This window comes from Scyliorhinus canicula, chromosome 16 (genome assembly GCF_902713615.1).
Source record: "Scyliorhinus canicula chromosome 16, sScyCan1.1, whole genome shotgun sequence".
NCBI lineage: Eukaryota > Metazoa > Chordata > Chondrichthyes > Carcharhiniformes > Scyliorhinidae > Scyliorhinus > Scyliorhinus canicula.
The window spans coordinates 95,927,458-95,942,565 of record NC_052161.1 but is presented as its reverse complement, the minus strand read 5'-3'; the positions used below and the strand labels follow the sequence as shown (position 1 = coordinate 95,942,565).

The following is a 15,108-nucleotide window of genomic DNA, read 5'->3' as shown; positions in this document are numbered from 1 at the left end:
TTCATTCTGGGACACAACGCAGGCTGTCTATAAAGGTCAACAAATACCCACTGTAATCCTTAGTCCGCATTGAGTTCTTGGTATGGGTTGACACTGCCTCATTAGCACCACATCCCATTAAATTTCATGGGAGAACAGTTACTCCCTGAAGCCATCAATCACCTCTTGGCAAAAAAAAATGATTAATCGTTCAAACATTTTGCCAGCGAATAGTTGGTTTGGTTTGTTCCTCCTCTGAAGGGGAAAAGAAACTAACTTCAAAAATATTGTAACGTATTAAGGTAAAGTCGCCATAAGTCCCAGATGACCATCGGCTGTTTTCCCCTTTGAGGGTTTAATTTGAGGATCATCACACCTCAAGCGAGGGGCAAGGTTGAGAAGATGGGCCCACATAGTGGCTCTGAATGGGCAAACCCCTCTAATCTGCCAAAATGTCAATGCCATTCCGGCACCTTTTCTCAGATGAGCTGTAGCATCTCAACATCTGTAATGTCATAACAAAGGCAACATTTTGGTAACATCTCAATTAGATTCAATCTTTCAACTTGGGTCGGAAAGCCGTAAATAGAATTAACCCTACGAGTCCTGTCCATACGTAACATTCTTTACATTTGTTTAATTATTGCTCATTCCTTATTCAAGCTCTACACATATGAAACCCCAAAATATGTAAATCATAATCAATATCATGAATCAATTCAGTAAGCTCCATTTTAGAACATCATAAAATATGATGACTACTGCTTAGTAGTGAGAATAAGATTCCATCGAGCTTCACTGTAAGATAAAGAACTTGCATTTAGATCAAAGATTTCTATGTCCTCAGGACTTCTCAAAGTACTTCACAACCAATAAACTATTTTTGAAACTGTGTTACTGTTTTGACTTCAATGAGAAAACCTCTTGGGTGGAATGTAAAACCATCACTCACTTTGTGCTAACAAACCAAGACAAATTTAACTCCCCTCCCCCTGTTTTCACACAACAAAGTTCCACAAACAACAATGAACTAAGTAAATAGTTATCCCATCTGGGATGGTGGGACTGACGTATGAGGAGAGATTGAATCGGTTATAATTGTATTCGCTGGAGTTCAGAAGAATGAGGGGGGGGGTCCCACAGAAACCTATAAAATTCTAACCGGATTAGACAGGGTAGATGCAGGAAGGATGTTTCAGATGGCGGGGAGTCCAGAACCAGGGGTCATAGTCTGAGGGTACAGGGTAGATCATTTAGGACAGAAATAAGAAGAGATTTCTTCACCCGGTGAATTTGTTACCACAGGAAGTAGTTGAATATGTTTTGAAGAAACAGTTATAGCATGGGGCGAAGGGGACCAAAGGATATGGGGGGGAAAGGCAGGATTAGGCTATTGAGTTGAATGATCAGCCATGATCATAATGAATGGCAGAGCAGGTTCCAAGGGCTGAATGGCCTCCTCCTGCTCTATTTTCCATGTTTACATGTTAACATGTTATAGGGATTTTGGCTAAGGGATAAATGCTGGTCAAGCACACCAGGGAGAACTCATCTGTTCATATTTAAAGTCAATCTGGATGTGCAGGAAAGGCTTCAGCTTAACACCTCTGACAAACGCACCTCTGCCCATGCAGCACTCCTTCAGTATTGAATTGTAGGCCGACATTTTGTGCCCAACCTCTGTAGCAAGGTTGATAATAATATCCACAGAATCACTGGAATCCCGTCAGTGCAGAAGGTGGCCAGTCGGCCCATCGAGTCTGCACTGACTCTCCAAAAGAACCACCCCCCTCCATCCCATCCCTTTACCCCACCTAACCTGCACCTCTTTGAACACTAAGGAGCAATTTAGCCTGGCCAATCCACCGACCCTGCGCATCTTTGGACAGTGGGAGGAAACCGGAGCACCCGGATGAAACCCGCGCAGACAGGAGGAGGACGTGCAAACTCCACACAGACAGCCACCGGTGGTCGGAATTGAACCCGTGTCCCTGCCGCTGTGAGGCAGCAGGCCGTAGTTTCCCAACTTTGTTCACTGTTAATTTGGAGATGACAAAACAAACAATGGTAAATTAATGGTTAGCTTTAGGCCTCACTGGCCAAGGCCAAAAGGGTCATTTTACATAGTAGAGGAATTCATCACCATTTTCTAATTTCCTGTATCAGCTAGTACAGGGAATAGTATTCTTGTAGTCAACAAAGCCGGTTTGAACTTCTAGAACGAGCAGAAAGTGGGTGATAGCGGTTCAAAATCCATGGAAAAGAATCTGTGGGGGTGTAACCAGCAGTTATTCTGTTATTGCTTGCTTTCTGTTCTAACTTTCTTAGGTGCAAGGCTTTGATTTCACAGCATCCTAGCTGTATTCTATTGATATGCTGCATGTGATAAGTTGTGAGAAATGAATATTGACTAAATCATGCAAGTTGTAGAATGTGTGATGTTTCGTCTGACACTATTTTCTTTATTGTTAACACACAGTCTGCGTAAATCTCTTCACTACGCAGTGAAAAGGGTTATACCAGACATTGTCATTCATTGTTTTTACACTTGAAGATTTAGTTTAAGTCAGAACCTAATTCTACCCATGCAGATTAAAATGAATAGATAACCATGTCCCGGCAAGGAACTCAGGCAACTTCAGAAACGGAGTAAGTCACAGTATTGCCAAATACTGTCAGATCCTTGAGGTAATGCCAATCAAGTTAGGTGGAAGGTGTTGGGAGGTTGTGCTGGTGAGTGGAACACTTTGTGCTCCGGACAACTCCATGCTAGTATCAAGAAATCGCTGTTGAGTTATTCTCTGGTTAGATAGAGTGAAGCTTTCTATACTCAGGCCTAACACTGGTGGTATTTTCAATTGGTATTGGGGTGGAGATTGACTTTGTTTGACATGTAACATAGGTGCCATCAACTCAGCAGCAGTGAAAACAGAAAATGCGAGGAGAAAAATGGAGTTAACGTTTTGAGTCCTCTTGACTCTTCTTCAGAGCTAAAGCGAGGGAGAAATGTGATGGATTTGATACTGTTAAAGGCGGGGGTGGAGCAGGTGGTAATAAGTTATGGATTCCCCCAAGTACAAAGATCATCAACGGCCATATCAAGGCCAGAGGTAGGCGAGGGTATAGGAGAGATCACATCAACAGTTTGTTTTAGACCTCTCCCCTTGACTTCAGTGGAAATTCTGACGAACAGGCTGCTGATGTACACAAAGTCATACTCTAGCCCAATGCAACAATCCAATATTGACATTTTTTTTTATGGGGTGAGATGGCATAGTGGAATTGTCACTGGGCTAGTAATCCAGCGGTCCAGGCTAATGCTCTGGAGACACGGGTTAAAGCCAACCATGGCAGCTGGTGGATTTAAAAAAAAAATCAATTTAGAGTACCCAATTCATTTTTTCCAATTAAGGGGCAATTTAGTGTGGCCAATCCATCTACCCTGCACATCTTTGGGTTGTGGGGGCAAAACCCACGCAAACAAGGAGCGAACGTGCAAACTCCACACGGACAGTGACCCAGAGCCGGGATCGAACCTGGGACCTTGGCGCCGTGAGGCAGCAGTGCTAACCACTGCGCCACCATGCTGCCCTAACTGGTGGAACTTAAGTTCAATAAGTAAAGTCTGGAATTGAAAACTAGTCTCAGTAATGGTGACCGTGAAACTATCATCGATTGGCATAAAAACCCATTTGGTTCACTATATGGCCTCCAGAGAAGGAAATCTGCCCTCCTTACTCGATCTGGCCTACATGTGACTCCAGCCCCACACCATTGTGGTTGACTCTGAAACGGCCGAGCAAGCCACTCAGTTCAAGGGCAATTAGGGCTGGACAACAAATGCTGGCCAAGCCAGCAACGCTCACATCCATTGAAGGGATAAAGAAAAAGAATTGTAAAGATTATGCTGGTAAGATTGAAAGGAACTGATCTTCGACAGATTCAAACAGTATTCAATTATAGTAACTGAGTGGATAAACATCGACTGCGGAATTCTCTGTCGGCAGGGTCCTCTGCTTCGACAGCAGCGCACCCATGCCCGCGGGTTTGCCGACGGCGTGGAAGGACCACAATGGGAAACTCCATTGGTCGGCTGGTGGCACGGAGGATCCCGCGGGGGTGGGCTGAAACGGTGACGGAGAATCCCACCACTTAAACTTAACACAGAGGAATTCCACTTGAATATGTGGACATATGTATTCCTGCTGAGAGCAATTGCATGGCGATAGGCTCTGGTGCTGACTTGATAATAACCCCCCCGTGGAACAGTGTGATAGGTTTCCATTCCGTGGCCTCTCTGGGTGAGATTCTGGTGCTTTTGGATCAGTTAGTTCTCAACTAGTGGCTGGGATTCTCTGAAAGTCGGCGTCAAACCCGGCGTGAGCAATGCCGGCGTCAACGGGCCTCCAGGCCCAGGCAGTCACCTATTCTTCGGGGGCTAGTACGGCGCCGGATTGCTGTACGCTTGAATGCCAGCACGCCACGGCCGGCGTGGGTCTGCACGTGCGCGTGAGTTGCCGTCTCCACATCGCCCTCCCGGGCAATATGACGGAGCCCTACAGGGGCCTGGCGCAGAGGAACATAGCCCCCCCCCCCCCCACGGAATTTGCCCGCCTGCTGATCGATAGGCTCTGATCGCGGGCCTGACGACCGTGGAGGCCCCCTCCCCGGAGTCGGATCCCCCCACACCCCCACCAGGACGGCCCCCGCAGCCAGAACTCCCGCTAGATGGGACCATACGCCGGCGGGACTCAGCAGAATTCGGCGGGCACTTGGCCTGTCGAGCGTGGAGAATCGGCAGGCGGGGGGGCTTTCAATGGCCCCCGAACGGTGCTGCAGCGACTGCGCGTGTGCAGCGTGGCGCAATTCTCGCCCCCCCCCCCCCCCCCCCCCCCCCCCGGCGATTCTCAGACCCGTCGCGGGATCTGAGAATCACGGCCAGTATCTGCTACTTTCAATGAGATATAAAGTAAAATTGTGTTCTGAGCCAACTGTAGCCATCAGAGTGTGCAGTGCTGACACTGATGATCTTTATGCATGGGGGAATCCAGGACTTATTACTGCAGATTTATGCAGTAACAATCTGCAGCGAGTTACCAACTGTTTGTGTCCTGTATATATTAAGCAAAATTCAATTTGGCCTCTAATTACATGCCTTAAACAGTCAGTTTGACTATTTAGCACAATGCAGTAATACGTACAAGATATTCACTAAGACCATAAACCTGATAAGAATTGTTAACAGTTCTTCGAAAGTAACAGTAATCACTCGACAATTATGAGTGACCCTGCCAGTCAGAATAATTCAGCAGTATTCCTGATATAGATCAGGTTTCAAAATTAAAGGATCGCTTAAACTTTCATTAAAGCAATAGCATTCCTGTAGGATCCAACCTTCAGATGCATAAATTATTTGAAGCCTATCATTAGATGCTATGAAGCCTGTTAAGGAAAGCAGAAATCCCTTAGCTTTTCGACCTCTCCCAAAATAGAAAGTTAACAGGTCTGAATTTAAACTATAGATTGAATAGACCACCGTTCTTTTCCTTAGAGCAGAGGAGACTGAGGGGGGACATCATTGAGATGTATAAAATTATGAGAGTCATAGATAGAGCAGACAGGAAGACATTTTTCCCCTTGGTGGACGGATCAATGACCAGATGGCATAGATTTAAGGTAAGGCTTAGAGGGGATGTGACAAAAGGATTTTTTACCAGAGGGAGGTGGGAATCTGGAACTTACTGCCTGAGTGGCGGGTGGAGGCAGAGACTCTCATAACATTTAAGAAGTAGTAAGATGTGCACTTGCGATCCCAAGGCATTCAAGGCTATGGGCCAAATGCTGGAATATGGGATAATAGTTAGGTGGTTGTTTTTGACTGGTGCAGATGTGATGGGCCAAAGGGTAATTTCTGACTTCTATGACTAGGCACCGGCATGTGAACACTTAACACATTTGTCTGAAATGCCACTCTTCACTATCTTCATGAAGGTACTATCCCATTTAAAACACCCTGCTTTTATTGCTTCTGCTAAATTAGTAGAGTGAGAAATTTCCGAAGAATGTGCAAAATGTTAGGCTGTTGGTATCTCAGAGTAGAATTTCAAAATCAACAATGTGTAGGGACTTGAAAAATATGTGAGTGCTTAATTACTGTTGCTCTGTGGGTCTGTCCTAGACCAGGATGTTCTGTGACCAGGATGTCCTAGACCAGGAGGTTCTGTGTTCTGGTTCAGCTACTCATATGGAGCTCAGCAAAGGAATGGCTATCAAATACGGTGGCTGTGAGGTTTCCTGTCAGTGTACCAAACATCCGGAAAGTCTGGAGAGGAGTCCACCACAGATAAAGCACTGCCCCGTAACCAAACCAAGTGCCATTCAAGACCTTAGTGTAATAGCAGAAAGGATCTGGAGATAAAACATCTGCATGGCCTCTTGTGTGAAAAGGATATTCAGTCCCTTGAGAATTAGATTCATTAAGTCATGTATCTCAAATCCATTTACCTCCCTTGCTCCAAATCCCTTCAAACCCACATTAACACTTTGGTGTCAATCGAGTCAGCATCCACAACCTTCTGGAGTTACAGTCCCAATCTTCAGATCGACAGAAACAATAGAAAATAATCCCAAAGGAGGAAATAATACCATTATTATTAAGATTAAGGATGGACAATGAATCCTGGACTTGCCAGCAAAGTTTACATCCTTGAATAAATAAACAAAAAATAAAAATCACAACTCCACCATAGGCCCACAGAGCCTGGAACTCCACCACAGATCCACAGCACTGGGAACACCACCACACATCCACAGCATTGAGAACTCCACCATACACCCACAGCATTGGGAACTCTACCACACACCCACAGCATTGAGAACGCCACCATACTCCCACAGCATTGGGAACTCTACCACACACCCACACCATTGGGAACTCCATCATAGACCCACAGCCCCAGCAACTCCACCACAGGCCCACAGAGCCTCAAACTCCACCACAGGCCCACAGAAACTGGAACTCCACCACAGGCCCACAGAAACTGGAACCCCAACACAGGCACACAGAGACTGGAACTCCACCACAGGCCCACAGAGACTGGAACCCCACCACAGGCCCACAGAGACTGGAACTCCACCACAGGCCCACAGAGCCTGAAACTCCACCACAGGCCCACAAAAACTGGAACCCCAACACAGGCACACAGAGACTGGAACTCCACCACAGGCCCACAGAGACTGGAACCCCACCACAGGCCCACAGAGACTGGAACTCCACCACAGGTCCACAGAAACTGGAACCCTACAATAGGCACACAGAGCCTGGAATTCTACCGCAGGCCCACAGTGCCTGGAATTCCACCACAAGCCCACAGAGCCTTTAACTCCATCACAGGCCTACTGAGTGTGAAGCGTCCGGAAACAATGCCAGGAGACAGTCACAGAAAGGTCTACAGAGCCAAACTCTCTTGACTAAAGTCAGTCATGTAATGCAAAGTTCTGCATATGAAAATACTGTACTTAGAAAAATTAGGTCTGAAGTAATTGTAAGTTTTTATCATTTTTAAATTTACTCACTTGACACAATGAAATGAAGAGGAGATCAACGGAAAAGAGCAGCGAGGCATGAAAATATAAATCACCGAATAGTTTCTGACCTAATAAAACCCTGACTATCACAGTATATTGTGAGGTCAAAGTGTTCATTGATAGCTCTATTTCTTTAACCCAGGATTAGTACCAGGTTGCATACTGTTTATATAACATATGTATCAGTTTCCAGCATTATACTTTATATCCATATTATACAAATGCATTAACTTTGTGGCTTTACCTGATGCATTGTGGAGGATTAACAGTTAAATAATGTAGGGCTCTAATATAACAATAGTATAAGTAATACAATCTGAAGAGACACAGGGACTAGAAATGTAACGATGCCCGTCTCTGCCGGTAGTATAAAACGCTTTTTACAATTTACTAATGCTACTTTATAATCGTAAATATTAAAATTTTCATTCAAACCGTTATAAGGTGGTACTTATAAAGAACTTGATACAAACACTGCAACTCACATTGTGGACAGCCTCAGCGTACAGCCACAGCCACTGGCCCTGAATCACTGAAAGCCTCGCTCCACAACTGACTCCAGGAGAGGTGATTCCAATTGATTTAAAAGTCCATCATTTTGCTTCAAACTCAAATGGCATTTGAGGAGCCAAAAGCACGCACATTATAGATCTACAATCCCTTTCATTTTTGCCACCCGGGAGCCCAGATTAATTCTGCTACACGCAGCAATAAAGTCTAGATACACGAGCGTCTGATTCCAACAGGGAGATATTGCATTAAATAACTGCCCCTTCTTAGCACACAGGTACTGCACATTACGGTTCGGTATAGCATTCTGACACTGAGAGTTCCTTTAGACTCACAGCGCCAGTGTTCAGCTTAACAATATTGGATTCATGGAGTCAGAGTGATACTTTGCCGAGATGTATCTCAAACAATAAAACAGAAAATACTGGACAACCTCAGCAAGTCTGACAGCATCTGAGGAGAGAGAAGGGAATTAACGTTTCAAGTCTGGATGAGCCTTTATCAACAGTATTCTCTGTTTTTGTTTCAGATTCCAGCATTGGCAGTCATTTTTCTGTACCTCTGACATGCTGGTCATTGAATATACAAGGGACATCAGTCGTTGAGACACCTACGCTGCATTGGTTCTTATCGCATTTGCAGAAGCTTGATATTAAATTATTGACTTGGAAATGTGACTAGATTAAAACTTGATGAGATATGGGGGCTGGTTTAGAACAGTGGGCTAAACAGCTGGCTTGTAATGCAGAACAAGGTCAGCAGTGCGGGTTCAATTCCCGTACCAGCCTCCCCGAACAGGCGCCGGAATGTGGCGACTAGGGGCTTTTCATAGTAACTTCATTGAAGCCTACTTGTGACAATAAGCAAGTATTATTATTATTGTAATCAGAATTTCCCTGTCAGAGCTCACTAACACTGCCGGCCTCTGCATAGCTCAGCTCAGCATTTGCACCAGAAATCTGATGTCACAGATATCGTTCACGACAAGTTCCAGAAGTCATTTAGAATAACGGTGAGACATTTGCACTGGCCGATTAATTTGGGAAGTGCTAAAATTCCCAATTGGACCCACAGGATGCACTTTCATCAGTAAGACCATAAGAAATAGGTGCAGGAGCAAGGCAAGTGGCCCAAGGAGCTTGCTCTACCAATCATCTGATTGCGGCCTTAACTCTCCATCAGCTTGGTCCAACAGTGACAACTTTGTGTCTTCTAACTGTAGAAGTTGAGAAGCGTTCAATTATTTATCTTACCAAGATAGGTAAATAGAGGGGGAAATGTAGCAGTTTAATACGATTTACTGATAAATACACAGCCTGCTATGTTTCCTGTACGTCCTGGTTTCAGCAGACTGAACGTGCCAAACCATACCCAATTCAGAAGTGCAATCTTTAAAACACCAACACCAGGGAAAGAACAATCAGTATAAAGTGTCTGCGTTCTCCAAATATCAATTCAGTTAAGAATAAATGATTAAATATTTCCTTTGTAAATTTTATACATTTTGAAGCTGTCCACAGAGCTCCCAATGTCATCAGAATTCTGATCTAAATCCTTTCTGGTGACTGTGGTGAACTCTGCTTTCAATGTGTTGCAGCAACGATTGGATGTTGGAGTTGCCGAGAGGAAGTCCTGTGACTCCTGGAAGTATAAACTTTGCCACTCAACCCTTCTCCTGAGGCAGCTTCTTTAAGCAGGATCACATCTTCCAGCTCCCTTTACTGAAGTCAGTGCTCTCTGTTGGATGGGGTGCTTGCACCATCTCTACAAGTCCCTCATGCCCGGTTCTTGCTCTTGCAGCTGTACTCAATGCCAGTCTGGAGGGAGGGTAGGGGGGGGCGACTGAGGAGCCGAACATATCGAGCACCAACACAGCTGAGCACAGTTCAGCCTTTCAGAGGAACCGGCCTGCTTGAGGATTATCCATTATAAAATGGTGGCTAATGGTGGTAAGGTTTTCCAAGGAGTTCTGTCAGGAGAGAAGCAGTACCTATCTCTTGCATTTGTAAATCTTTTGTGATTTATATGAAAGGCAAAATTGTAAAAGTCTGATATTCAGCCATTGTTGATTTCCATAATGCCTTATTGCATGCCAGCCTTCAGGTAATGTAAGTTCTGTTGCAACTTCTCACTGGCTATACATGGATACCTGGGCCGTTTGAGCATATTAGCTGTTCCCTCATGATCTGGATGCTGGTGAGGATTTTCTTCTGATGTCCCATCAAGGTTATTCCAAGTCTTCGGACATCCCTGTGATTGAACAACAAAGACAGGCAGGGAAAATAAAAGACAAAGAAGACTTTATACCCATAACAATGAGCCCAAAGTTTACAGTTCTACGCCGTTTAATTCACTTGCTCCCGCAATTAGTAATTAGCAATTCGTGATTCTTTCTTTATGTTGTGAAGGTGGAGAAGGTAGTGCAGCATGCTTCCCTTCATTGGCCGGTGCATTGAGTATAAGAATTGGCAAGTCATGTTGCAGCTGTATAGAACCTTAGTTAGGCCACACTTGGAGTATAGTGTTCAATTCAGGTTGCTATACTACCAGAAGGATGTGGAGGCTTTAGAGAGGGTGCAGAAAAGATTTACCAGGACGTTGCCTGGTATGGAGGGCATTAGCTATGAGGAGCAGTTTAATAAACTCAGTTTGTTCTCACTGGAACGATGGAGGTTGAGGGCCGACCTGATAGAGGTCTACAAAATTATGATGGGCATAGACAGAGTGGATAGTCAGAGACTTTTCTCCAGGGTAGAGGGGTCAATTACGAGGGGGCATAGGTTTAAGGTGCAAGGGGCAAGGTTTAGAGGAGATGTACCAGGCAAGTTTTTTATACAGAGGGTTGTGGGTGCCTGGAACTCGCTGCCGGTGGAGGTGGTGGAAGCAGGGACGATAGTGACATTTAAGGGGCATCTTGACAAATACATGAATAGGATGGGAATAGAGGGATACGGACCCAGGAAGTGTAGAAGATTTTAGTTTAGACGGGCAGCATGGTTGGCACGGGCTTGGAGGGATGAAGGGCCTGTTCCTGTGCTGCACTTTTCTTTGTTCTTTGTCCTTTGAATGGGCATTGGGTTGACATCAGTACAAAAATATAAATGGGCATGATTGGAGTGCTGAGTTTCGTTCTATTGGAAGTAACTGATTGAAATGCTAATTGATCTTTGTTTATCAAACATTTTCGAACCTGCCCAATGTCAGACTGAAGCCTACCTTTTTTTCATGTGTTCATGGGATTTGGACATCGCTGGCTGGCCAACATTTGTTGCCCATCCCTAACTGTTCTGAGTTGCTCACTCAGCCATTTCATTGGGGCATTTATGAGTCAACCACTTTGGTGTGTGTCTGGAGTTACATGTAGGTCAGACCAGGTAAGGATGACTGAACGTGCCAAACCATACATAAAACAGAAGTGCAATCTTTAAAACTCCAACACCAGGCAAAAGAACAAATAGTAAAGTGGCTGCACTCTCCAAATATCAATTCAGTTAAGATTAAATGATTAAATATTTTCTTTGTACATTTTGTACAACTGCAAGAGCAAGATTTCCTTCCCTAAAGGACATTAGTGAACCAGATGGGAGTTTACAACAATCGACAATGGTTTCATGGTCATTATTAGATTTTTACTTCTAGACTTTTATTGAATTCAAATTTCAATACCTGTGACCGGACTGTATGTTTCACCATTTCCAAGGGCCTCTGATGGTTACCATGTTACAATGTGAAGCGGTCAGAATACAGGAAGTCTACCTCTCCCTCCTTTCCATCCCACCTCTGGATCTCCTTATCCCAACTCACCCACACCCTCTCTGTTCTCCCTCTCCTCTCACCCTACCACCATTCACCCTCTCCTTACCTCCCCTCATTCTCATTATCTCAGGGGCTGATCTTCATTGGGTTAGGAAGTGGTGGCTTGAACGTGGGGAGAAAAAGAGCATTAAAAGCATTGGAAGATATTTTGATGTCAGGTGTTGAGCCTTGATGAAATAAGCACAAAAAGTGCTGTCAGGGAACCTCACTTAAACCAAGAGCTTAGGGGAATCTCAGGGGCAACACTTCCAATTTTGAGCTGTTAACAAGAAACCATAAGGCAGTAACATGCAGGAGCAGAAGTAGGCCATTTGGCCCATCAAGTCTGCTCTGCCATTCTTTGAGATCATGGCTGATCTGTTATGATAATCCTCAACTCCACTTTCCCGCTTTACCCATATAACCTTTGATTCCCTTACTGATTAAAAATCTGTCTATCTCACCCTTGAACATATGTAATGACCCAGCATCTACAGCCCTCTGTGATAAACAATTCCACAGATTCACTACTCTCTGAGAGAAGAAATTCCTTCTCATTTCTGACATAAACGAGCGACCCCTTACTCTGAGATTATGCCCTCTGGTCCAAGACTCTCCCACAAAGGAAAACAACTTCTCAGTATCCACCATGTCAAGCCCCCTGAGAATCCTATATGTCTCAATAAGGTCGCCTCTTAATCTTCTAACCTTCAATGAGTACAGGCCCAACCTACTCAACCTCTCCTCATCAGAAAATCCCTCCATACCTGTGATCAATCTAGTGAACCTTCTCTGGACTGCCTCCAATGCCAGTTTATCTTTCCTTAGATAAAGGGACCAAATCTGTTCACAGTATTCCAGGTGTGGTTTAGTTTTAGCAAGACTTCCCTATTTTTACATTCCATTCCCTTTGAAATAAAGGGTAACATTCCATTTGCCTTCCCAATTACTTGCTGAACTTGCACGCTAGTTTTATGTGATTTATGCATACGGAGCCCCAAATTCCTCGATGTGGCAGCTTTCTGTAGTCTTTCTCCATTTGAATAATATTGAATAACACCTTTATTCTTCCTGCCAAAGTGCAGAACTTCACATTTTCCTACATTATATTCCATCGGGCAAAATGTTGCCACTCAGTTAACCTGTCAATATCCCTCTGTAGACTCTGTGTGGCATCCCGCCTTGCCTTCCCACCTATTTCTGTGGCATCCACAAACTTGGCAATAATTGGCCTCACGGTAGCATGGTGGTTAGCATCAATGCTTCACAGCTCCAGGGTCCCAGGTTCGATTCCCGGCTGGGTCACTGTCTGTGTGGAGTCTGCACATCCTCCCTGTGTGTGCGTGGGTTTCCTCCGGGTGCTCCGGTTTCCTCCCACAGTCCAAAGATGTGCGGGTTAGGTGGATTGGCCATGCTAAATTGCCCGTAGTGTAAGGTTAATGGGGGGATTGTTGGGTTACGGGTATACGGGTTACGTGGGTTTAAGTAGGGTGATCATTGCTCGGCACAACATCGAGGGCTGAAGGGCCTGTTCTGTGCTGTACTGTTCTAAATTCTAAATTCTAAAATACATTCGCTTCCTTGACTTGCCTGTGCACACTGAACCTGCGTCCATTACACCCGTATTTAGCACCTTTCATTGGCAGGTGATCAAATTACTGAGGTGTCCAATTGTTGAGAGACGATTTCCTACCTTCAGCAGTTGCTAGAAAATTGTTCATCCTTGCCCAGATTTTGCATTTAAAGTAACAGTGCTCAAAATGATGATGAGGTGAATTGGACTACAACTATCAAAGTACGTACATACGCAGTTAAATGTGGAAATCGAGAAGCTGTTGTTTAGTTACCCCACAGGGCGTGCTATAACAGAACCTTGTTGATAGCCTTGGCATTGAAATTAATTCAGTGATGTGAAGTTACTGCTCTAACCAACTAGTTGCGTACTAAACAGTGCAGAAAATGTTTGAACTGTTCATTCAGGAATAAGTGAATTTCAACAATGCGATAATTCATAATTGTAGCCAAACTACCTCTCCGTTCTTGAAAATTTTATTTTACAAGTGTGGAATCTCATTCCTTCAGCATTTAAAAAACGTTAAAGATAAAACAAATTAAATCTAGTTTTGTTTTTTATATTTTCTTTGTGGATGTTATCTGTTTCTTAATCCTATTGTTATTCCCAATTATTTATTTTGCTTTCTTTACCTGAATTAAATCTAATTTATGTTTCCTGGTCCAAACTTTGTAGGCTGCATTTTTACTTACCTGATGTCAGTGGTCAGAAAAGTGTGAGAACCTAGACATCAGGCTTCCTTCCCCCCCTCCACCACCCCCCTACCCTCCTCATTGGCATTTTAACTCCACTATCCACGCCTGGAATTCTAGCCTGAATGAGGCCTGTTGTCTCATTATCATATTGAAAGTGCTCCTTGGAGCAGGTTGGCTGCCCACCAACCTTCTCATCTCAGTCACAGACGCAAATAGGTGAGACGGAGGTGGGTTTGGGTGTGGAATCTGATTGGTAACACTTCAACCGCAACACCCCCCCACCACCGCCTGACACAATGCCACCATTGTTTTTGGTTACAAAATCTCCCACCTTACACGTTTCACTGAATTTTCCTCAACCTGGTTGGAGGAAGAACTTCACTGTTGTGTGCCCTGCTCACCTACAACACCGATTGATCCCCTGCAGGGGGCACATCCTGAATCAGGCATTCAATGGCTGAAAGCATACATTCAAAATGTCAATGGTGAAAGCTCCAAGGACAACGTCCAGCATGTTGACCACCAAAGTCCTTTATCTTTGTCTGTAAAATCCAACCCATTACATTCAAAGCTTACTGGAACTTTCCCGTAAGCTGGTAAGCAGGTTTTAAGCCTTTGGGAGAGTGAGTGGAAAGAAAATGTTTTGTTTTTCTAATGAACCAACCATCCACCTGAGAGAATCTTCGCATGCACATTGATATTTGAAAGCATTTGAAATGTCTGCCCGTGTGAGGAGTGATTGCTGTCAGATGTCTTTTCCTTAATTAACAATAGCCAGCTGAAAAAAAAATGAGAGGCTTTTGCCTCAAAATAGTTTTGGTTGAAGGATGGTGTTGCTAAACAACCACAGCCTCAGAAATATCTCAATTGCTCCAACAATCTATCCTGTTTACACGGATAAAGCAGAATATTGATTGATGTCAATTGGGCAGATGGGAGGAAGGTCTTTTTTTTTTCTCTGTGAAGGCT

General features: G+C 44.3%; 1 protein-coding gene across 4 annotated transcripts in view; it reads right to left on the bottom strand.

Moving 5' to 3' along the window:
• epha8 (eph receptor A8) overlaps nt 1–15,108 on the bottom strand; it is a 711,779-nt gene that overhangs the window by 113,821 nt on the left and 582,850 nt on the right. For 3 of the 4 annotated variants that reach the window (XM_038821564.1, XM_038821566.1, XM_038821565.1), the window contains exon 17: nt 4,885–10,326. The exons of the other annotated variant lie outside the window; for it this stretch is intronic. In XM_038821564.1, the coding sequence (XP_038677492.1) occupies nt 10,212–10,326 (115 nt within the window). In that variant the 3' untranslated portion in view covers nt 4,885–10,211. Of the gene's footprint in view, nt 1–4,884; nt 10,327–15,108 lie in introns of those variants that run through there. 4 annotated transcript variants of the gene reach the window in all.